This window comes from Fukomys damarensis, unplaced genomic scaffold (genome assembly GCF_012274545.1).
Source record: "Fukomys damarensis isolate Sample0158 unplaced genomic scaffold, DMR_v1.0_HiC HiC_scaffold_14, whole genome shotgun sequence".
Classification (NCBI taxonomy): Eukaryota; Metazoa; Chordata; class Mammalia; order Rodentia; family Bathyergidae; genus Fukomys; species Fukomys damarensis.
Genome location: NW_022900926.1, coordinates 48,078,135 through 48,104,070, shown reverse-complemented (window position 1 = coordinate 48,104,070; position 25,936 = coordinate 48,078,135). Strand labels below are relative to the sequence as shown.

The window sequence follows — 25,936 nt, the reverse complement described above, 5'->3', positions numbered from 1 at the left end:
TTGCACACCATCCTTTTGCTGACCTTTAGCCAGAGAAGCTGCAGCTTGAAAGCATCAATACTTACCCTCTCTTTTTTAAGGCATTTGTTTGTGTTTATCAAAACAATATATGTCACTATAGGTTAGAAATCTTTATATTCTGTATAAAAAATTTATATATACTAAAGTAATAAAAATTAAAGTTTTCAAGTAAAACTTAAAATACATTTCTGATAACTGATTAAAAAAGAGAAGGACTCTGTGCTGTGGCTTTGAGGTTTTTTTTTTCAGTAATTTAACATTTTTAATCCTAACTAAATTGAGCAAAGGTATCTTCTTTATTTTGGTGTGGGGATTTGTGTTGAGATCCTTTTGTAGAAGCTAATTATGTTCACATTTAAGCTTATTTATTGAATTTTTCTTCTAGATTTATATGGGTAGGAGAACATATCTGCTATTTGGTAATTTTCATCTTTTCTTGATAGGTTAGATGGAGTCAGATTTGAAAATGAGAAGATTAATGTTATTGCCAGAAAAACTGGTAATGAACTGAAACTGAGTCAGAAAAAATGGTAAGTTAGGAAATGAAGTTTTCATTTCTAGAATTTGGCACTAAAGTATGGAAATAGAGCTGTTTTTACCCATATTTAAAGCAAAATGCACCTTTTCTAGTCTTCATTTCTGAAAATGTTGGAGATATTTTGAGGTAATGGATAAAAACCTTACTCTTCATTGAAACATTGGTAGTGTTCCATTTCTTCTGCTTGAAGGTTATTCCTTTTAATGAAGAGAGTAATTTTTCATTTTTATTGTTTCTTGCTTGAATTTTCTATTTGCTGTAAGTAGAATTTAACGTAGACCTCATACTACTAATTATATACTTTCATCATGATTTTCTTTAATATAAATTTTCAAAGAATAGATATGCTATTCTAGGTATGTTTGTGACAAAAAGTTTTGTGTTAGGTATTTGTACTTTGTAGGTAAAAGCGTTTGGAGAAACCCAATTATAGTGGTGTCTAGACTGTTTGGCAAAGGAGAGGTTGTATAGATAAGTGGATTAAAAAGCTTTAAATACATGTAACTTTTTTTTGGTACCGGGGATTGAACTCAGAACCTTGTGCTTGCCGGGCGGGTGGTGGTCCCATAAATACAAGTAATTTAAATATTAATACCTTGTGTGAAATACCTTGTGTGAAATAAAAATAAAAACCAGAAGATTTTTAAAAACTTATCTGTACTCAGTTCTTTTTTTCAATTATCTTTTTTGTAGGACTGTTATTTTCCCTAAAGTGGAAGGAGATAAAGTAATCTTTTTGCTTTTATATCTCCAAGTCTTTTATTGTTGGCCTACTTATGTTTTTTGAGGCAGGGCCTTGCTATATAGGTCTGGCTGGCCTAGAACTCACTAGGTAGCACAGGTTGGCCTTGAACTCTCTATGTAGCCCAGGCTAGCCTCAAATATGACAGTCCTGCCCAGCCTCCCAAGTGCTGGGATTATAGGTGTGCACCACCATGCCCAGCTCTACTACTGAAAAAAAAAGCTGAAGCCAAATTTTATAACATTAGAATTGCTGAATATGTAAAGAAATCACTCTCGTTTCAATTAAACTTTTTTTTTTAAGTTCTTTTCTGTGTGATGTGACCATGAAATCAGTGGATGGAAAGGAATTTCCTTGTCACAAATGTGTTCTCTGTGCTAGACTTGGTAGGTATACTTTTTACTAATTGCTAATTTGTTTGTCTTAGTATTATTACTGTTGTTGCATTGAGGTTTTTTTTTTTCCCCTTTCAGAATATTTTCATAGTATGCTGAGTAGCTCATGGATTGAGGTAAGATTTAATTAGAAAGCACCTGGGCTAGTAACTACACTTCTTTATATTTTGGGGGAATTATATACTAAAGTTCAGAATTAGAACCTGATATTTTAACTCAGTTTTTCATTCATTCATTCATTCATTCATTCATTTATTTATTGGTACCGAGGATTAAACTCAGGTCCTTGTGCTTGCGAGGCAGTCGCCAGAACCACTGAGCTAAATCCCCGGCCCTTATTAGTAGCATTTAGAGGTTAAAATTCTTACCGGGTTACCTGAATAAAAAATTTTCCCATTACTATTACGAAGTGTGTTAGGGCCAGGTGTGGTGGTGCAGGCCTGTTAATACCAGCACTTGGGAGGCTGAGACAGGAGGATTGCTGTGAGTTTGAGACCAGCCTGGGCTATATAGTGAGTTCCAGGTCAGGCTCAACTACATGGTGAGACCTGTCTCAAAAAACCAAAAAAAAAATAAATAAAAAAAATAAAAAAAGAAGTGTGTTAGGAAGATAGTGTGTGTTTCTTAAGATTTTTATTTATTCCTTTATGAAACTTAAATATGCTGAATTTTATTTTAGCTTTGTGTATTATAAATTTCATGTTCTTTTCCTTTGATGTGATTTATTATTCAAAGTTTTTCATATTCATAAATCAGAAGATAGTATTTTATTATTTAAAGTTAGTTATTTTACTTTATTTTATTCAGGCTTCCAGTTGTGCTGCTCTGGAAATGCCAATACATTCTGACATATTGAAAGTTATTTTGGACTACCTCTATACTGATGAAGCTGTGGTGATAAAAGGTAATAATAAAAGTTAGCAAGTTTTAGGTATTTCAGATATATGGAATAATGCTAAAATCAACATGAATCTTAATTGAAATGAGCTGTAAGAGGTTTAATTTAGGTTAAGCAATAGAGATGATTACTAACAGTAAAAGAATAAAAAAGTTTTCATGATCTCTTGAACTCTTATGAATTTTATGTAATGTTTGAAATTAGATTTTATAGTGCCATTTCTAGCTGCCTCTGAGATGAATCATTTGACAGCAGAGAATACACTTGATCTTAGCCCAAAGGCTGAAAAGCAATGACAGCAGAGGATATGCTGGGCATGGTGGCGCATGCCTGTAATCTCAGTACTTGGGAGGCTGAGGCAGGAGGATAGCTCTGAGTTGGAGACCAGCCTTGGCTACATAGTGAGTTCTAGGTCAGTCTCAACTACATAGTGAGACTCTGTCTCAAAAAACCAAAAAAACAAAAGCAAAAAAGCAAAATTCCTGAAGAGACTGCAGTTTTTAAACAATTTTATTGGTACATTTTAGGGATACAATATAATGGCATTCATCATTGGAAAGTTGTACCTTTACATAATATATCTTGATTTTTAATTTTTCCTCATTACCCTACCCCTCCACCCCTCCCTATTTACAAACTTTGTTTCCATTTTTTCCTTTTCTCATATTAATTCCATCACCCTCTTTTCTTTTCCTTACCCCTCCCACTTTCTCTTCCCCTTGGCAACTTTTCTTCCTATTTCACTTATCTGTTATAAATTTTGATCCTTATTTATACTTTCAGTTTTTCGCTCCAGAGAATTTACACATGTCCTATTTATTTCACTTAAAAGTATTACCTCAGTGTGCATCCATTTAGCTATAAATGTCTTTAGTTTCTCATTCTTTATGGCTGAATAGTACTCCATTTTATAATACATTTTCTTTATCCAGTCTCCAATTGTTGGGCACTTAAGTTGTTTCCAAATTTTAGTTATTACAAACTGTGCAGCTGTGGACATGGGTGTGTAAATATTGCTGTGTTATGACTGTATTTATATGCTTTATCAGGCAGTCTACAGTATTTTGGCTACCAGTAACTTTATTGGAATGCTACTTAGTGTTCTGTGGTATTCACTTTACCACAGCTGTATATGAAGATAAAAAGATGGAAAGACCCTACTCTATATTCAAGTGGAGAATGTAGCTGTGTAGCTAAAGAAGTATGATTTAACAGAGTAATTGTCTGAAAAGTAGGAGTATTTAAAAGAAACTAGCATCTGAACCAGCTTAGGGAAATCTAGGTAGTCTTTGTATAGGAGCCAAGAGTTATTATTTGTCTAAGTGTATATGCAATAGGGACTGATATTTTTCTGTTTCTCTAATTCTTTTGAAAAATTGAGATGTTATTCACATACCACTAAATTCATACTTTTTGTTTTTGTTTTGTTTTTTGAGACAGGATTTTACTATGTCGTTCAGGTTGGCTTTGAACTTGCAGTGAGTGATCCTCCTGCCTCAGCCTCCCAAGTACTGGGATTATAGGCATGTACAACCACGCCTGGCAAAATTCATACTTCTATAAAATATTTAAGTTAGGTTTTAATCTAGTTACAAATTGTACAGCTATCTCCATTTTATAATTCAAGAGCATTTGCATCACCTCCAAAAGAATCCCCATGCCCAATAGCAGACAGTTTCCATTCGCCCTCATCTGTAGCCCCTGGTAGCCAAGGGAGAAACCAATCTACTTTCTGTCTGTTTGCAAGGCTCAACTATGTTATAACGTGGAACAGCCCTTCATTACTTTGTATTGGAAAATAATATCCATTTGCTAGATATACCACAGTTTATCGGTTCATCAGAGCATGGTTGTGTTATTTGCACTTTTTGGCTACAATGAATAATGCTTCTATTAAAAGTCATGCACACATTTTTATGTAGCTTTATGTGTTTCATTTCTCTTGAGCATATATACCTAGGACTAGAAATGCTAGTCATATGATTATGCTTATATTAACTTTTTAGTAACTGTGTTTTTATTAAGTGGTTGTATTATTTGACCTTTCCCACTACCAGTGTATGAGGTTCCAGTTTTTCTATATCCCACCCAACACTTGTTAAAGTCTGCCTTTTTCATTGTAACCATCCTAGAGTGTGTGAAGTAGTATAACATTGTTGCTTTGGTTTTCATTTTTCCAATGATGTTGAATATTTTTATTTGCTTTATGAACATTTGTATATCACCTTTAAAATATTAAAATTTTTTTGGTTTATTTTTATTTGAATTGTCCTTTTACTAGGTTGTAGCAATTCTTTATATATTTTGGACACTAGGCTCTTATTAGAGATAGGATTTTCTTCTCTGGTTGTACTTTCATTGTCTTGATACTTTGTCCTTTAAAACATCAAAGTTTTAAATTTAGTAAATTTAGCTTTAAATTTAGTTCAGATTTCCTATTTTAACTTGTTACTCATGTTTTTGGTATCAGATGTGAGAATCCATTGCCATATCTGAGGCCTATTATTCACTGTATTTCTCCTTAGAGTATTATATTTGTATCTCACATTTAGGTGTCTCATCCATTTTTGTATCTTTTCCTCCAGCTTTATTTGAGGTATGATTGATAAATACAAATTTTATGTTTAAGGTATATGATGTATTGTTTTAGTACACGAGGTGTAATCAAAATATACACTGAATGTTGAAATTAAAAAAATTCTTCAAACATCCCATTGTTCTCACTTTCTGAAGCAGTTCTGGAAGTCCTCTTTTGTGTCTCTACAAGATGTAATCAAAAGCAAGGTGAATGCTGTTGCTGTGTGGCATCTAATGGAAAGACAAACTCATAAAAACATTGTATTTTATGCCTATCAACCTTATTCACCAGATCTGGCACTGTACGACTTCTAGTTCCTTTCCAAAGTCAAAATGACCATGAAAGGTAAACATTTTGAATTAATTTAGGATATTGAGGCAGCCGTGGCAGGGCAACCAACTAAAGACACAAATGAGGACTGTTTGAGAACTGTTTCAGAAAGTGGCAAGATGGGTGCAACTTGAGAACATACTGTTAATGGAATAACATTATGACATGTGTACTCAAGTATCACATGGTTTCTCTTATATCTCTTATATCCAAATAGAGGATGAAAGAGATATAAATAGGAAATAGGGAGTTCAGATATTTCCCTAAATGACAAATTCCATTGTTTTGAAAATATTTCAATATATATGCTAATTGCTTTCATTCATACTAGTAATTTATATTAATTTGTTGAAAAGAAAGATTTGTGTTATCCCTTTGTTTCTTTTTTTTTCAAAATACCTTTTTGGTTATATCTTGTACTTTCAAAGTAACTACTGGAAAGATAATGATACATAATGTAATAACGTTTTATTTTCTTACTATTTGATATGATATTCTGTTTTTTCATAAAATAAAAATTGAATAGCAAAAAAAAGTGGCAAGAATGATAGAATAAGTGTTTGAAGCAGGAAGGAGTATTTTGAAGGGTATTAATGACTATTCCTTTTACTGTAATAAATTTTTAAAAATTAAAATATTGACCATAGTTTTGATTACTTTTCATGTATACATTGTGAAATGTTTGCCACAAACAAGCTAATTAATATATGCTTCACCTTAGTTAGCTTTGTGTGTGTGTGTGTGTGTGTGTGTGTGTGTGTGTGCGTGTGTGAACATACTTCAGGCATTTCCTAGCAAATTTCAAGAATAGTACATTATTATTTATTGTAATCACCGTACGGTATGTTAAGTCTCTAAAACTTGTTTGTCATATAACTTCAAACTTGTACCCTTTGATCTACATCTCTTTATTTTTGCCACTTGTGACCCCTGGTAACTATTCTTATAATTGGTTAATGTTAATTTTTTGTATGTGTTTAAAAATCACACTTCTTTTTCTTATGTGTGTGTGTATTGTAGCTAGCACTGTTTGTTGAAAAGATTTTTATTTCCCTATTGATTTATTTTGGTACTTTTTACCTAAATATAATAAATATTTCTGGCTTTTTAACCCTCTATGCTTCTCTTTATTTCAGTACCATACGATCTTGATCACCATTGTGTTGTAATAACATTTTGAAGTTGAAATACATGAGACTTCCTACTATTTTCTTTTTCAAGAATGTTTTAGCTATTTCAACTCTTTTGTATTTTCATATGAATTTTAGGATACTTTGTTGATTTCTGTAAAAAAGGCAGCTGGGATTTGAATGGGAATAGTGTTGAATCTGTAGATAGATCAGTTTGGAGATTATTACCATTTTAACAAATAATTTTTAAAATAAGGGAGAGATGGTCATTGAGAATGACAAACAAGAACTTCTGGAAATCACTTCTTCTATAATAAGCCATGAAATGTCTACCCAAAATTGGCAAACTCAGCTTTTTCAAAATTTTAAAAAGCATCCAAAGGTTTGCAATGATACGGGGTTAGTTTCCTCAAAAAATATGCTTGAATATTGGTAAAAACTGAGATTTGGTACATTGTAGCCTTTAAAGACTGAAATAACCACCTCAATGTAGGGTGTTTTATAGTCTCAATGTGACTTAACACATTTTGGTGTTATTTTTTTCTCAGCTTTCTACCTATTTATCATAATTATTATTCCAATATGTAGAAGTGATCATAATTCCCTTTCCTGTTGTCTTAGTTCAAATTTTTTACCTAAGTGCAATAGTTGTTACAGAGTAACAGAGTAATGCTTTCTTTTTTTCTTCTCTTTCCTTTTTTATTTAGAATCTCAAGATGTGGATTTTATTTGTAGTGTTCTTGTGGTGGCTGATCAGCTTCTCATAACTCGCTTGAAAGAGATTTGTGAAGTAGCATTAACTGAAAGACGTGAGTAATTTTGAATAAAATATGTTTTCAGATTGATTTAGGATTACTTATTGACTTTATGATTCGGTTATAGTAAAATACACCTTTTTTGGCACTACAAAAATTTTCTGAACATTTAAATTATTACATGCAATCATTTGTGAGCACATCCTTATGTCACAAATATGTGAAAATACATTTATCTCAGAATTGAAATATAATGTTAATTTTTGTTGATATGCCATAAGACCATGAAGAATAGAGATGGTTTCAAATTTATTTAGGAATTTCAAGGATGAGAGTTTTAAAGCAGAGTTTCTTTATCCTTGAAGTCATATTTTCCTACAGAAAAAATTGTCTTCTTCCAGTTTAGCTAATTTTAATTTGCTTACTTTAGAATGAAAATTTTTCCTTAGCTTAATATGCTAGTTTTTTGCTTTCTAGTTTTGTATTAGTATTATTTTTGTTGTTTGTTTGGTACCAGGGATCAAACTCAGGACCTTTTGCTTGCAAAGCAGGCACGGTGTCACTGAGCTAAATCCCTGATCTTTTATATTTGTTTTGCTTCATTGCAACTTCAGGAAGTCTGATGGGAGTGCTGTCAAGTTTTCCTAATTTATTTATACATGCTAGGAGTTTGCTTAGCTGTATCATCTTATTTACTCATTTTTAGGCACTGTGGACCATCTTCTTACTTGTTATCATAAAAAAGAAGCCCTGACTTCCTTTTAATAAAAAAAAGAAACATTAAAATACAGGACATAGGGTACAGTAGATACAAGATATACATATAGGTGATATTTTCACTTGTTTAATTGACTTTCTTGACTTCTCTTAAAAATTCTTTGCCTCTGCTACACTATTGCCTCTGTTTATGAATTATTTAATCTTCAGAGAACCTAGCAAAAAAGAATTCCAGAAAAGTTTGGTCTCTGATTACTGGGCAATGTCCAGATCTGTGTTCCTGAATACTGTGTTCTAGAATACTTTCATAAGACCCAGTTTTATTATTTCTGTGAGATCTTTTTCTTATTAGTTGCAACTTACTTAGGAGTGAGGCAGAAACCATTTTTGACTACAGTTGAAACTTGACAGAATAAAGGGAGGGGAAAATAAAGGAAATAGAAGAAGCCAGCTGTAGAAAACACATAGGACTCTTCTGTTGACTGGAACTTAAGAGTAAGCAAAAGAATAAAGTGGTGGGAAGCAAAATTTACAAGCTCTGTAACTAGAATATACTTGGAATGTCTTTAGCAAAACAGCACACCTTGTATATAAACTTAACTAAATCCAGAATCTTACATAGTACATCAGATTCTTCACTGGCATGGTTAATGTGGTAAGATTTAATGTATTTAAAAAAAAAAAAATATATATATATATATATATACAAATTCCACTAGAATAGTCAGCGTTAATACATTCCATTAAAATTTCATCAGTTGCTCTTAGTCTCAAGAATATCTTTTTTAGCTTTTTACATAAGGAAATGATAGAAATGAAAAGATGTTCTTTAATGAAAATCAAAAATATTTTGAAACTTCTAGGTTGAAAATTGTCAGTTATGTAAGTTTTCTTTGCTGTAGCAAAAGTTATTTTTAGTAAGAAAATTCTTTCTATTTTTTATCCCAATATCCAAATTGTAATTTAAAACTTTAGAAATAAGCATATTTCATTTGTTGTCCTAAGATGCCTTTTATCTAATTTTGCAAATCTTTTCTTTCTTTGTAGTTACCCTTAAGATTGCTGCAATGCTACTAGAATTTGCAGCAATGTATAATGCTGAACAGTTGAAACTGTCTTGTTCACAGTTTATAGGACTGAATATGCCATCTTTACTTGAAGCAAGGTTGGTTGAATACATACACTGTAAGACTTTTTGCAAAGATGTAATAGCAGATATGCCAGTAATTTAAAAGTGAATAATAAATGTTTACCTGGATGCAAAGAATTTTATGAATGCTAATGATTTAGGAGTTGTAGACATATTAGAATTAGAGGGATCTTGGAAACTTTGAAAATATTTTTAGCCAGGTTTTTTAAAATGAATAATTCTATACATATTTTAAATATAAGGTCAGTGCTTTTATTCACTATAAAGTTAGTAAAAATATGGGGATATTTTGGTGACGTAGCTGATTGAGATTAGAATTCTTGTTGTCAGTCTTCAGTGTAAGGTTTTTATCCAGTTTATATTTTTTTCAATAGAAATAATAACTAATATCTACTGCCTAGTATATACCAGGCAGTTTTCTATACATGTTACATAGATTAGTTCATTAAATTTTTGTGAAAATGCTATGAAGTAGATCTTGTTAATATCATTGTGTTACAAATGGAAAAACCCAGGAACTTTTTATCTTTACATTTCTTTTGCAGGTTTAGGGTGGAGTGTGAGAAAGTCTTAACATATATAGTTATTATACTGCTTTTTAATAACATATTTTTCAGAGTTAGGATGATTTTTAATTAAACTAATTTCAGTACATGGATAAAATACAGTGTTGCACTGCTTTTTTATAGGCACTCATTAACAGATTTTTAATTGTGAGTAGGGTTCAATTTAGAAAAAAACCGTTGCTTTTAAAGACTTTATTGTTTTCTGAAAAAGTGCTTGTAAATGTAAATTAATGTTATAAGATAGACACTATCATTTTTTTTTTGCGGGGGGGTACCAGGGATCGAACTCAGGACCTTGAGCTTGCAAAGCAGGCAGCAGCACCACTGAGTTAAATCCCCAGCCTTAGACACTGTCATTTTTGAAATGCCTTAGATGTCTTAGTGGCTAGGTTTTCAAAAATATCATTTCATTGCTGACATTACATTAGTAATTCTAGTCATAACAGTTTTATTACTGTGTATTGCCAAATTAAACTCATTGATTTTGTCAGATAAGAATCAACCAAAAAATAAAAAACAAGTTATATATAAAGTATTATCTTGCAAAATGATATGTCATTATTATTCAGTTGTTATAGTGGAGACAGATGTGTCAACTGAGCCACTGAAGAATAGCGCCTGCTGTCGTAAATTAACATGAGTAGACATGTACCGCTTAAAGATTTATATGAATTTAAGGGTTCTTTGTTCTTAATCAGATATGTAAACTCTCATTTGCATTTACACTGATCCCTTAAAATACCTATTTGGAACCTGAGAAGTCCTTGAACTCTATCTTGAATACAGCTGATCTAGTCCAAAGTTCATGTTACACATGAAGAAGAAATAAAATGAGTTTCAAGGTCATGAAGGCAATATTTTAGATAGAATCAAGATGTCCTGATACTTAGGTTGTTGTTCTAGGGATATAATATTTCTTTTATAAAAACTATAATTTGTGAAAAATACTTGGTTTTTTATTACAATAAAAATAATTATACACTTAAACAACATTTACTTGAGTTTTATCGACAATATTTTGTTTCCTCTTTACTAGAAATAAGTGTTTGCTACTTTCTTGAAATACATCTAAAAAGGCATGTATGTGTCTGTCTAGTGGCTAGCATATATAAGCTTGAGAAATAACTCTATGTTACTTATTTGGCAATGTAAAATATTTGTACATATTTGAAAATTTTGACAGCTTTTAAATCACTTGAGTCTTAGATAGAATTTTATTCTCTATTTTTTTAGGTCTCTTGATGTTTTAAGTGATGATGTTTTGAAGGACCTTTCTATATTTTACCGAAAAATGGTAAGATTTGTTTTTCCATTGAAGATTTCAGTGGCAATAATATTACCATTTAAAGTGGTGTAGTAGATCAGACTTCTCAGTGGAGTAATACATTAGGATCTTTTAGAAATGAGAACATAAAATTTCTTACAAATCCCACAGATAAATGTGATAATCAAAATTGAAGATAATTATAAAATAAATATCTATTTTATTTACATCTTAAATGATAGTCACAGAAAATTGCCAAAGGTCAGGACAGTGCAAAAACATGGGTTCACATGATTCCAAAGAAATGGATTAATCTATGGGTAATAATAAAGAGGTGTTTTTTTTTACAATTTTATAGAATATACTTTTTAGTGAATCTAAGTAAATTTTCTTACATTGTAAAATTAGGAAGTCATTAGGTATTCTAGAGCTTTTCTAGAATCATATACTAAAAACAAGTAGAGTATCTTTGTTTCTAATGCAGTATGCGCAAATGTTGTATATAAAAAGTGACATCTTTAATTCTGTAGATTCCAGCAATGGATAAAAGAGTCATTACGCCCTATCAGGATGGACCAGATATTAGCTATTTGGACATAGAAGATGGTGATGTCTTTTTGAAAGAAGAAATAAATATGGAACAAAATTATGCGTAAGCTGTTTTCTTTTTAGTCTTTCTTTTCTTCTTTTATCTTTTCTCCCAAGTCTTGGTATAATACGAAGTAAATATATAGTATTTTTATGTCTAAGAAACTGAAAGTATAAATATAAAAGGAATATAGTTTTTGGGTTTAAAATATTGGGTTAAAAAAAGCATTTATCTTCGTTGCCTCCGAAAACTCACTCAGATTACTATAAAGAAGTTTAGATGAGATATTGCACTATAGCAGATAGAATAGAAAAAGAACAAACAGTAGATGGGAGAGATTAATAATTTTGGGAGCTGGCAAATATTGCTGAGTAGTAATAACTTAGAACAGAAAATGCTAAAATAATTTTGAAAATGGTTAATAATTAGTTACAGCAGGTCTAAGAAGTCTGGGGTGCGTACTTGGATTTAAGGAGCTTTAGATGCCTGATCCCTTCCTTGAATCTTCCTAAAACCCATTTAGCCAAATGATTGCCCCTCCTCTGCCTCTACAGAAGATTAGAGACTTGCTCTTTGGAGGGGCTGAGCCATAGAGACTCCAGAGAGGAGTGGAGCAGCCAAAAATGAGACACTGTTTTCAAAAGGTTTTTCTCTAGAGAACATGACTGATTCAAAGGTTGATATGATATACGGTGACTGAAATTTGGAGATCCTTCAACAAAATATCTGTTTCTGCATGTTCCCTGCATAATGGGCTGACCACTTGACAAGCCCTGCAGAAAATTTCTAGTTAGCATTTTAGGCTCTCTTATCAGTTGGTTACAGACCCTTTTGCTTGTTAAGTTGTTTGTTAAAGTAAAATCTTTGGGGGTTCAAATTATTTGCTCTATATAATTAACCAATGTGTAACTTACTAGAGATTGCTCTTTGGTTTCAGATGTATTCTTTTTTGTTTTTAATTTTTTCTAGTGTTTGGTAGTTTTTGGGATACTGAAGTTTATGTTTGTCTGACTTAGGTGATTGATGTTATTTTAATAAAATTATTAACATTGACATAAATAGCTCATATTCTCTACAAAATAATAATATTCATAATGGACCTATTGTAAGTGGATAAAATATACAGTGAAATCTAATTTGTAGATAGGATAGCTTTGGCCTTCACAGGTATTTTATTTGCTCTTCCCTGGTACTTAATTCAAGGAATTAAGCATTCTCTAAAATGCTTTAAAAAATGATTAGCAAGTGTTTCTAGTTCAGATCATACTTAATATTAGTGTACCTGGAGGCTTTCTTATGCACAGAATGTTAGAAAGATCAGCCTTAGTAGCAGTTTTTCTTAGAGTAGCCAGGACATTGTTCCGCATTTTCACTTTGTCTTGGCCCAGATGTGTGTCACTACACTTTTCTTGGTGTACTTGAGGGCCTGTACCCTTGGAGACCTTGAGCAGCTCCACAGTGTACTGCTTATATATATAGCAAAGTCCCACAAATGGCTGCTGCTCTTAAATAGTTATGGTAGCAGAAACCACTTTTACTTTTAAAAATACATATTTTCCTTCATACCATCTTGTTTTTATTTTTCACAGAAATGTGAGGATTACAACAAGTAATAGTATCATTGAGGGACAATAAAATTAAGTAATTTGCTCTAGTCTACATAGATGAATATAACAACAGCTGCCTATCTGTACATGGTTTCAGTTTAACCAAAAGACTGCATTTTGTTGATTAAAACGCATAGTGTTTCTGTTGTTTCATTTCTAACAGTTCACTTTCAAAAAATTACTTTTATGTTCCTTTTTACTTTCCTAGAGAAACTATGTTTAAGAAGGCAAAAACAAAAGCCAAAAAGAAGCCACGTAAACGTTCAGATAGTTCTGGAGGTTATAACCTTTCAGATATTATTCAGAGTCCACCATCTACAGGTTAGTGGAAAGTGTTTTAGCATGTATTTTTAGTTTTAGTCTTTGATGTTTCTCTTTAATATCTAGTTAATTTAAAATTATTAAATACTATTATATGTTATCTCCTGGGGCTACTGAAATTGAAAACAGCTTTTACAGAGGCTATAGAAAATGATAGTATATTTTGAAAAGTACTATGATTGCATTTTACTCTGGTGAGCAGGAAAGAGGCATCCCAACTAGAGGCAGCCCAACTAGACTGAGATCAAATTACTACCCAACCTGAAACTTACTGAAATTAAGCAAGAAAAGCAGGCAGAAACATACTAAGTAAAGGGGTAATGTATTCCCAAGCCTAGAGGCAGTAGATTGAGCTGCACATTTCTTGTGTATACAGTTCAGCATGACTTAGCTACACAGGGCATGTTCAGATAGAGAAAAGTTTTGAAGGATTTTGGAGGGTAATTAAGCTAAGGAATTTAAACTTTATCTTAAAGCTTATGGGTGGCTGTTTCTAAATTTTTAAGACAGGATATAAATAGATAGAATTTATATTTTTAGAAAGACCTGTTTAATGACATAACTGATTAGAGTTAGGTCAAATATGATAGTGTTATTATGTTGACTTCACTCAAATATATGAGTGTTCCAAACAAAATGTCATTTTATATGTATAGAGATTATAATCAATTAGCAGACTATAACATATTTTATGTGTAGGCATTATGTGAGCCTGTTTGAAAGTAAAGGTTACGTAGTTTTGCTAAAGTTCTTTTATCAATTATTTAGTTTGAAATTATTTTACTGAAAAGAAAAATACTGTGAATATTTATGTATTCTTTATTCAGACTTACTGTTAACTTTTTATGTTTATGTTACCCTCTAAACATTCTATAGACACACACACCTTTTCTCTCTCTGCACACGCCCTGTGTAGCTAAGTCATGCTGAACTGTATACACAAGAAACATGCAGTTCAATCTACTGCCTCTAGGCTTGGGAATACATTACCCCTTTACTTAGTATGTTTCTGCCTTTTCTTGCTTAATTTCTGTATGTGTATTGAGAGTTTTTTTTTACTGATTCATTGGAATGTTATAGGTGTGATGTATTCCCCAAAATATTTTGATATGAATCTTGTAAAACATTCTTCTTAACAACCACATGCTGTTATTACACCTAAGATAATTTACATTGTCATGAATATATCTAGTAATATACTATATACTCAGATTTTTTCCTAATTTTTAAAATTTTTTAGGGGCTTTTTTTGTATTTGCTTTTAAATAAAATTAATATTTTATCAGGATCGGCATTGCCTTTGCTTATTACAATCTCTTTAGTCTCCTAACTAGGCCAGTATTATCCATATTTTATTTTTTTGTGTATGTTTTTATTTTTCAAAAATTTAAGTTGGTTGTGTTACAGGCTATTGCACGTAACTAGATTTGTCCAATCCAGATTAAACTATCTAAATTTTTAAGTTTCTTTAGATAAAATGTGAAGTTTGACCATAAAGTACCGAGACAACAGTTTGACTTTGGGATATGTAGGTATGGTAGTAAGATTTAACCTGGTATAGTTTCTATCAGGAGTACTTCCAATCAGTCAGCGCTATATAAGTAACTTTGAGAAATCAGAGGTTAGACTATTTTATGTCCCTTAGAAAAAGATAGCTCTTAAATAGGACAAAGAAAATTCTTTTAATTATATATTACAAATGAGATTCTGGATGCTTCTGATAAACATAAAGGAATAATGTTAAGAATAATAGTTTTAGGTGACACAAAATATATAAACAATGAGTATATACCTGAGTTGATTTATGAAGCACTGAAGATAGACTCGGGAGACTGAGTAAATCGAAAAGACAGTGTTAGGAATTTTCCAAATGTAAAAAATTCTGTGAGTTGAACTCTGTTGTGTATGATTTAGACTTAATCCTCCCCCTTAGAAGGAAGAATGAGTAGATTAATAAAGGATGACTAAAAGGTTAAACAGTTATAAAACTGAAAATTTTCCAGTCACCTAAATGACGTGGAAAAAGCAGACATTTCATTTAGTTTAAATAATACTGTCAGCACATATGTCACAAGAGTCATGAGTGAAGAAATAATATGTCCTTTACTTTAAATCTGAGGAAGCAAGCTAAAAGATGTTAATGAGTTGAGGTAGTGACAAAAAGAAGTAGAATTTACTCCCTTGATTCTAGCTCCATATTCTTTCTAGAATATCATTCTTTCTGTATCTAAAGGAGTTAATGATTAAAATACTAAATTTAATTAGGGGCCAAAAAGACCTAATTATGAAAAAAATTGTGAGAGAAATTTTATCCAAGACAGTTGTTTGAAGACCTAACATATGTTGGTCTTTAAAATTAGACAAATAACATTCTTTGAAAGTGTTTGTGACCAAAAACTGTTACTTTAATAATCTGCTTGATTCTCTAAATACATTTCTAATTGTCTTTTGAAAACATTTAAGTATTAGGCGTAATCTCTTATCTGAAAATTTGCGAACAATACTTACATGATGGGGGAAAATTTGAGTGTGTTATTTCCATACCATATCTTAGCAATGATAATGGGAAAAGACTCACATAGTTTATTACCAGGATTTACTTTAAAGGGAGCAACGCTTAATCATTATATAAGAAATGGTATGTTTTATTTATTTTTAAGTCAGTTGTACAACTTTTACAATTCAGATGTTTTATATCTTTACTTTTGTACTACATTAAATTTGAAATGTATGAAAATGATCATTTGAACTTAAGTAAAATTTTAGTCTTTACGGTACGGTGTTATATTTAAATGACTCTGTTGTACTAATGAATCTGGATACTGGGTGCAGCACAGGCAGGAATTTAGGATGCCTAAGTGACAAAAGAAGTGGTATATGCCAGTGGTGGCCAACCTATGACACTCTTGCCACAGCTGGCTTGCTGTTGTCATTGAAAGCTCTAAAAGGTTTGCCATCTCTGGTATGTACATTTTATAACAACTCTCTTACTTCAGTTGATAGGCTAATTAAAAATAACTCAATTGGCAGTGACTTTTTTTATAGGGGAAAAAATACCAACTCTCAAATGGGCTACCATTGATGTTTGCAAAAGGCTCTGCCTTTGGGTGAATGTGCTGGCTAAATGAAAAAGGTAGCAAGGCCACAGTTTTTCCTCCCACATAAAATGAAACAGTTCTTTGCCTGGGTACAGAGACTTCCATACAGAAAGTGAAATGAGAAAGGAAAAGGGGTGTCTGTGTTAATTTTTCTTTTTTTTTTAAATCCTTAATGGGAAGAGGATTTTCAGTCATTACTTCAAAGCAAATCCCAGAGAACTGTCTTCCTCAGGTTTATTGCATAATTGACATATAATGAATAAAACTATAGTTTTACAATCTTTCAGTTTTTCAGTTAAATTAGTATCTTTCTCCTTGAATGATCAGATTTTGGTGTAATGAATATAATTTAAATATTACTACATTTGGACAAATGGAAACTTTTGGCTCACTGACTGCAATGCATATATGTTTAATGCTATATGTAAAGTTTTCTTTTAAAATTTCACATTTTAGGATTATTAAAGTCTGGTAAGACCAATTCTGTGGAATCTCTTCCAGAGCTCTTGACATCAGATTCTGAAGGAAGTTATGCAGGAGTGGGTAGTCCTAGAGATTTACAGTCTCCTGATTTCACCACAGGATTTCATTCAGATAAGATTGAGGTTTGTTTTGTTAGACACTGTTCTCACTTTCACTTTTCAAATCTATGGACAGTTTACCTTCAGTTTTTCCTTACTTTTGTTCTCACTTTTAAACAGTTTCTTGGTTGGTTTATAAGAAGGTAGGTAAACTAATACAATATAGGTAGTGCTAATTTTTTGTAATGTATAAAACTTTTCTGGTTTTAGAGAGTTTATGGTAGTTTTGAGACCTTTTTTATTTCTAATCTTTCTGTGAGTAGAATAAACATAAATTATTAAAATGTGTTTTGGGAAATATCAGCACCAGATAATAGTAAAAGGAAAATGATTTTGATTATAAGCCAAATGTCAAATTCTGCATAGTCTTTCACAGTATTAACTAGTGCAAAGCAAGCTAGAATGGTTAAAGTCTTCTGATTGACATTAAATTATAGGGTTCTTAGTCTGGCCAACTCTTAAAATTTTATTCCATATTTACTAATCTGTAGGAGAAAAAGTGTCAAGCTTATTAGAGATAGAATCACTTTTCTCTACTCTTACATACCCACAAAACATATTGGAGCTTCTAGAAATTCATGAGACAGTTTACATTTACACTTTCTTCTTAGAGTGTTCTAGAACTCAAGGATTGACTTGTTTATTCGCTTATTTTTTAAAACTTATGTATGTATGTATTTATTTATTTATTGGTACCGGAGATCGAACTTGGGACCTTGCCTCTATAGGGCAGGTGGCAGAACCACTGAACTAAATGTTTATTTTTATTAGTGTCATGTAGAAGTTTGCAGGCAGTTGTTATTCACATAAGGTTGGTCTGGAAAACAGTAGACATTTAAAGAAAGGTTGAAGACCTTTTGAGAATGTCTTGCTATAACTGAAGAATCTATCCTGGCAATGGAAATATTTGAATAACTTAGCCCAGAATAATAGCAGTAGTTTTCAAAAAAAATTTTAAATATTTTATTAGTACATATTTACAATACATAATGATTATATCCATCATGTGAAGTTGATACATGTCCATAACGTGTCTTAATTCTTTTTTACCCCCTGCCCTCATCTCTTGGTCCCTTTCTCTTTGCAAAAGATAGTTTTAGGATCTGTTTTGAACTGTTAATATTATTTGACTTTATTTTATTCAGAATGATTATATTGAGAGCAAATTATATGAGATTTATACCCAATTTTCATTTTATTTCTTATCTATATTCATGGATATTAATTTTAAGGTTATTGCTTCATATTATATTTATACAGTATTTCTTTACTAATTTTACTGTATTTGTAAATAGGAATTTAATGTGTAAGCTTAATTCTCTAAAAATGATTCTCCAAGCTCACAATAATGGGGTTGTAGTCAGGGAGTAGTTTGAGAATTCACTGAAAAAGTAAACTATCGAAACCATGGATTTAAAATGCTAGAAGATTTATTGTCAAATGATTTTACTATAATATTTATCATGTATCAATTATGTTGCTGTAGATCTAGGTGCCTGTTATTACTTAAAGTTTTTTTTCCTTCCCCTAGGGGAAAGTTAAACCATATGTTAATGGTACACCTACTACCTATTCTAAGGAACATTTAAAGCAATGGGAAAAATCACCAGTACTTAAAGTATCTTCTCCACAGCCCATTCCCAATAACAGCATTGATATGACAAGCTCTTCCACTTGGGTTTCTGGGTCTTTCAGGTAGGATTTTCATTTTGTTTTGAATGTAAGAAACACTCATTTTTAATCAAATGAAAAATTTTAATGAAGCACATTAAATTAATATATTCTAGTATACAGAAAATTACCTGTGTATATTCACTTTGCTAAAATTGCTATCCAGCTATAATAGGGTTTCCCTCTGATAAACTTTAGTTGTACTATATTGGTGCATACTAGTGAATGATGATTTGTACTTTACATACATACATATACACACACACACATGTATGAGAGAGAGAGGGAGAAAGAGACTGAATATCATCAGTCAGGTGAGGTAAGAATGGAATAATAATACTGATTAATAGGCAAAATACTAAGTTAGAAGGAAAAATGTTCCGAAGTAGGATAACTATAATAGTGATAATGTACTATTAAAACAGCTGGAAGAAAGGATTTTGAATGCTTTCATAATAACGAAATGATAAATTTTGAGGAGATAGGTTTACTTTGGTTTGAATATTATACAATGTACATTGGGTGAAAATATCACATGATATCCCAAAAGTATGTATGATTTTTATATATCACTTAAAAATTTAAAAAACAAAAGCTCTTCTCAGAAGACCATTTTCGTATTTGGCAGGCTTTATATCTTGAGGCCCTCTAAGGGGTATTTAAAGTTTCACAAAATGTATTCTTCAAAGTTAATATTCTGAGGATATTCATTTAATGTTATATCCCAAACTTGCCAATATTGTACATACATTTTTATTTTACTGAGAAAAGTTAAGGAGTAGATATAATTAGAATTGTTTGTGTTCTTTCACAGTGCTTATTGAGGTCATGCATCCTTTTTTTTTTCCCTGAATTCCTGAGTGTGAACTCAGGGCCTTCACACTGAACTATATAAACCCACCCACCCCTTTTTATTTTGCGGCAAGGACTTGCAGAGTTACTGAGTTGCCCAGGCTGGGTTTAGACTTAGTATACTCCTGCCTCAGTTTTCCAGAGTACTGCGATTGTAGGCATGCATTACTGGGTCTGGTCCAAAAACTTTTTTTTTGAGACAGGGTCTCACTATGTAGGTGACACTGATCTGGAACTCACTGTGTAGCCCAGGCTAGTCTCAAACTCACAGTGATCCTCCTGCCTCAGCCTCCCGAGTGCTGGGATTATAGGTGTGTGCCACGACGCACGACCCAAAATCTCTTAATTGGCTAGTTAATATTATTATTTGAATGATTTCTGTAATTTCATTTATGCTTTGTTTTGTACAGTTGGAAAAAATACTCTACGTTACTGCATAGTCCAAAGGTAGCTCAAAAATTAGTCTCAATATTTTTTCTGTTCTAAGTAAATGCATTGGAACATATATAATTTGGGAAATACCTGGAAGCATCTTCTAATTGCTAATGTTAGATTATTTTTTTAACATGTTTTAAGAATAGTTTGGTAAAGTCAACAGCCTAAGGTGGCAGTGTGTTAGTACAGTACCCACTGACAAAGTGTATAGCAGAATGTGGTTAGTATTCTAAACATATACACAAATATTTCTGTGGTCATTCTGAAGTACTTTTTAGTGGAAATGAGAATTTCTTATTAAAAAAGAATCTGATTACTCTTTAATATGTTCTAGATTTCATTTAAATGAAACTTTCTGAAGGTTGTGTAATTTTTTTTTTTAATACCACACCTCCTTCTGGCAGGTCTCCAGTATTGTTAAGCATCCCTGCTGGGTATCTTTCCAAAAGAATTAAAGGAATCCCTAAAATTTTTTAATAAATACCTCTTTTTGTTAATAATAGATAGTAGTGAGAATTTTGGTTGTTAAAAGTAAAAAGAATACAGTTTTCAAGCTTCATTCATCCCCAAGGATTTAATTAGATCTTTAGTGAGTTCTAGTGCCAAATTTAGATAAGACTTTTCTTGTGCTTTAGTAAAATTTCAGATACATCATTTATTTTTATGAGTTTGGATGTATCTTATTTGTGTATGTGTATATAAAATAGGTTTTGTTCAAAATTTCCTTTTTGATGTTGGCCACAGCTGATAAAATAGGTCTAAATTATACTTTCATTATTAATCTTATATCTAATTTACAGTTTCAGTGAAATTTAGGATTGGGCTTAATAGGTAGATGAATGTTTTATAAAGTAACTTTTTATAACTTTATGTTGTTTAGTCCTGTCAGCCCTCCTGTTGTGGATCTCAGAACCATCATGGAAATAGAAGAAAACAGACAAAAATGTGGAGCTACACGAAAGTCAAATTCTGGGTTAGTTTTAAAAAGCACACACACACACAAAGAGACTAAATTAGGTTGTACTTATGCCCTAAAGAATTAGAAAGATCTCTTGGATCTGTCTTGCATCTGATGTAATAGTTATAATCCTGCTTCAGCAAAATTTATCTTCTATAGTATTATTTCTTAAATCTGTACTAACGATTGAGTTGAGTTTATCGATTAATTCTTGGGAAATTCAATATTATCTGCTAGAAACTTGCCTTTAACTTATCATTGCAGTCTGTTTCTGTAGAAAAGATAATGATTTAAGATTTATAATATTTTGAAAAGCATGTGTAGGAGGGCTCATGTATAGCTACTACTTGACCATGAATAGTATAAACTGATATTACCTGCGAAACTTGTGAACACTTTGGTCCAGTAATAGTAAAGTCATATGAAGTAAACAGAAAACATTATATGTAACCTTAGGCAGAAATTAATGCTAATTGGTGTAATGTGTAGCAAAGTGGTTTTTCATGATATTAAACTTCCTCTGAAGCAGTGAAACTAATTGCTTTAATTCAATTTTTAGCAAAATGATATCTCATGGAGTTAAACTTTCTCAGAAACAGCGAAAAATGATTGCATTGACTACCAAAGAACACAGTTCAGGAACAAGTAGCATGGAATCAGTTTTAACTGCTTCTACAAAAGCTCCCAAACCAGTGAATACATGGTATGTTTTTATTTTTGTTAATAGCTTAGATCAATGCATTAGCTTTTAAGGTAGTTGGCTTCTGAGATTTTTTCCTGCTTCTATTTCTAATGTCTTTTCAAATATTTCATTTTTCCTTTGCTGTTAAACATTGGAACTTGAAAAACTAAGACTTCAGTCTTTGTTTTCTTTTTAATTTTGGGTATAACTGACATACATGACATAATTTTCAAATTGCATATATGTATTTTATATGTAATCCAATATCTTCTTAATTTCCCTTGCTAAAATGATTTAAATGATTGATTTACTTTTCCAGTTTTTAATAAGTAAAATATACCCTAAATATATTTCATAAATGCACTCCTTTTCAGCACGTTCAGGTCTTTGTAATTCTGCATACATCATAATTTACCCATAGCGGCAGCAGTAATAGGAATAATTTTCAAAGGTCAGATTTGAAATTTGGGATGTGTAAAATAAGCTGTACTTCCTGCTTCTCTGCAATCCTTCCTTGTTTTGCATCCCATATGATATATCTGGTTTAGAAGTATTTTTAGAATTACTTTTGTTTTTGGTACTGGGAATTGAACTCCGTCTGTCTGGTCCTTGCATTTTCACAGAAGGTGGCGGAATCACTGAGCTAAATCCTGGCCCTGGCTTGAAAGTATTTTTAAATTTGTCAGTGTTTATTAAGTACCTTCTGCATAAAAGGTACTCTGCAACTTTGTGGTAAGCAAATAGAACAGATTTGGTCATTAACTTTGTAAAGTATTAGTGTAACTTTTGATACTCAAGTTTTGCTTTCCCTGAATACAAGTGTGGAAAAAACCAAAAGGAAAAAAATTTCATGTAAGATCTGTCAATATACTAAATATATTGCACTTTGAGAGAGTTAACTAAACACTTTCAGAAACTTTGACCTTAGTAACGTGGATTTAGCTATGCCATCAATTAGTTTCTTATTTTTTAAAAAAGGAAATGAATAAAAGAAATTTGACTTATTTCTTTGGAAGCATCTCCTTTATAGCCCACTATTCATTTTTTATATGAACTGGGTCTGTTGTAGGCCTGCTGAATATTTGTCATCTTGAGATACTTCCTAAATTATGTTGGAAATTTCCTTTCTTCCCTGCAAAATTTGATATTGTTTCCTATATAGATATATCCTGTTTTATTATTTCTTGATTTAGTCCTTGTTTTGATGTATAGTAAAACTTCTGTAGTTTTCTGATAAGAATGAACATACATTTTGGAGTTCTTATATCCATGGAAATGTTGCTATTCTCTCTTCTTGATTTGATGGCTAGATTCGAATAGGATTCAAAATTTGAAATCATTGGAGAATCTATTCCTTTTTCTTCTGTTGCTTTTAGGAAGTCTAATAAAATTTGAGTTATAATTCTTTTTATGTTACTTCTTGTTTTCCTTCTTCCATCTTTCCCCTCTCCCACTGGAAGCTTAATACAGGGTCTTTTCTTTTTTGCTGGTAGTTTGAAATTTCCCAGCAATGTCCTTTAAAAGGCTCTTTAAACATGTTATGCTGAGTACTGTGCTCCTTTAATTGGGAATAGCAGGTTCTTAAGTTCTAGGAAAATTTTATGTACTATTCCATTGATACAGTACTTTTCTTTCTCATTAATCAGATATTGGTCTTCCTAAATTTCTCTATTTTTGTTTTCTGTTTTCCACATACAGTGGACCCTCAATTCACTACCAGCCTGAAATATAAACAACTTGGGCTAATTAGGTTAATGGCAGATTCATCTGCCTCTTGTTTTCTATAGTTTGTACCCAGGTAGACATCCATATCTCAGATGTATTGACTTACAACCAACTTGAGTTACAACCAACCCGGGTTACAACCAACCCGCAGGAATTAATTGAGTTCGTAAGTCAAGAGTCTGTGTATGTCTTCCTATTCTGTATTCTTGAACATTCACTTGACTTTTCAACTATTAATATCCTTAATTGCCAGGAACTTTATTTGCTAGTGATGATTATTTATGCTAGTGAAACTAGCACATCCAATGGTTTGTACTGCTTCTCAGGCAGTCTTTAAGTAATGCAAAGAAAGACATTGATTTAGTAAACCAGATGTTATCATATTATATTTCCTTAAGGAGAACATTAAACATATATTAAAAATTATAGTACAGATAATTTGTTGTGTAGCAGTTGTAAATGCATGTTATATATACCAGCAGTGGAGTACTTATAAGATTTCCATGTTAAAATTAGAGAATTAATTATTGGTAAATATTCACAAATATACATTTCTTATAATTTATTGAAATGAATTTGACTACAGTAATAATTTTAATTGATATAAATAATATTAATAGTTATATTTGAACAGTAATTCAAATTCAAGGAACTAACTAGATTCATTCCATTTATAGATTTTTAAAAATTTTTTTAGTAAAAAGGCTAATAAAAGTGATGATATCCACATGTTTCACCAGAGATACTAACTAGTGAGCATATGCTAAAGATTAGTTGTATCTCTTGTAAGCAGCATACCATTGCATTTTGTTGTTTTGTTTGTTTGTTTGTTTTTAATATAATCTACTGATCTGTGTCTCTTGATTGGAGTGTTGAGACTGTTTATGTAGAGTTTGTACTGAAAGGTATTGGCTGATTCCTGTGATTTTGTTATTTTTCTGGTTTTTTATGCCTTTACTCTTCTGTTTTGCTTAACTTCTCACCCTGCTTTTTGTATTGAGTACTTTATAGTGTTGCGGAAGGAATTTGCAAGTGACACACACATAGAAAGGCAGCAGAATGGAAGTAAAATAACAAATTTACTCATCGATGAGGGTCGATCGCACATAAGCAGTGCCTGGATCGATGACATACTGAGTTACAGCTCTCCTTTTATAGGGTTTTACAGCCTTGACTTCTTTTGGGTGGTTTTCATTCTCACAGTTCACATGATGGTCACAAGACAGTTAACTTCAACCCAGACGTAGCAGTTCTTTGCAGTTGGGAAATTTACCTTAAGATTCCTCTAGCTATCTATTGTAGTGCTTAGGAAGTGGGTGTTCAAGGTCAGGGATGAGGCCAGATGTCCCATTTCATGGTCAGTGCCTCCAGTGTCTGTTAATTTTGAACTAAACAAAGCAGATTGCTGTTAAGAGACTGAAGTCATTTTACATTTTCCTAACATTTTGTGGGTTTTTAGATTATTTACAAAAGTTCTCTGTATCAATAGGTCCATTAGCATTGTTTTTAGCATTGTTGGCATTGTTTCTGTGATATCCTTGGTTATTTTTTGTCGTGAATTTCTTAATGTAAACTTTGTCATGGATGGTCATTATTTCAGCATCAGATTTTAAAGGTAGTTTTGCAGGATACATTAATCTGGTTTGAAAGTTTTACTTTGTTTTGCTTATTGGTTTAAGAACTTCCCCCTGAGTTCCCCTAGCCTCTAAGTTATATGTTGAGAAATTTACAGTAATTGTAATAGATTTACCTTTGTAAGTGTTTTCTTGCTTTTCTCTAGTAGCTTTTAAAAGTCCGTCCTTGTATTGGGCTTCTGGGATTTTATGTGTCACAGATTCTTTTTTTGAGTGTGGCTATTTGGGGTTCTATGTACCTCATTTACCAATAAAGAATTGTTTCTCTAACATGGACAGTTTTCTGCTGTGATGTCTGTAAACAGATGTTTTACACCATTTGTGCTGTCTTTAAATTTTTAATTCCTGTTTATTTTAGGTTAGTCTTCTTTCAGTCACCTAGCAGCTTTTGAACCATTTCCCATGATCACTTGTTTTTAAGGTATCTCTGTCTGGGCTCCTTAATCAGTCCTATCTTCTAGTTCTAATACTGTCCTCACATTGGTTGCTTCTGCTGCCCATACGTTCAGTGCAATTTTTTATATCCTGGATTTCTGTTTGATATCTTTTTGTAGGCTCTTAGTTCTTTGGTTAACTGGTCATTCATATTTGGTATCATTTTGTTTAGCTTAGCTAGCTTCTGGTTTCTGTATTTTTCAAGCATGTTGATTTTATCAATTATGTCTATTTTCTGTTTAATGTATTATTATTATTATTATT

At 31.8% G+C, this 25,936-nt stretch overlaps 1 protein-coding gene across 3 annotated transcripts in view; it reads left to right on the top strand.

The window, feature by feature from the left end:
• The window catches only part of Ibtk (inhibitor of Bruton tyrosine kinase), an 80,501-nt gene that overhangs the window by 34,253 nt on the left and 20,312 nt on the right, over positions 1-25,936 (top strand). For 2 of the 3 annotated variants that reach the window (XR_781598.2, XM_010631120.2), the window contains exons 13-25: positions 465-551; positions 1,605-1,687; positions 1,775-1,812; positions 2,504-2,600; positions 7,340-7,441; positions 9,152-9,269; positions 11,054-11,114; positions 11,615-11,736; positions 13,489-13,601; positions 17,156-17,304; positions 18,812-18,975; positions 21,119-21,211; positions 21,756-21,899. Coding sequence is in view for 2 of the 3 variants with exons in the window: in XM_010631120.2 (XP_010629422.1) it covers positions 465-551; positions 1,605-1,687; positions 1,775-1,812; positions 2,504-2,600; positions 7,340-7,441; positions 9,152-9,269; positions 11,054-11,114; positions 11,615-11,736; positions 13,489-13,601; positions 17,156-17,304; positions 18,812-18,975; positions 21,119-21,211; positions 21,756-21,899 (1,371 nt within the window). In the remaining variant the exon portion in view is untranslated. The remainder of the gene's footprint in view (positions 1-464; positions 552-1,604; positions 1,688-1,774; positions 1,813-2,503; positions 2,601-7,339; positions 7,442-9,151; positions 9,270-11,053; positions 11,115-11,614; positions 11,737-13,488; positions 13,602-17,155; positions 17,305-18,811; positions 18,976-21,118; positions 21,212-21,755; positions 21,900-25,936) is intronic. The other variant, XM_010631121.2, reaches the window with a different exon arrangement.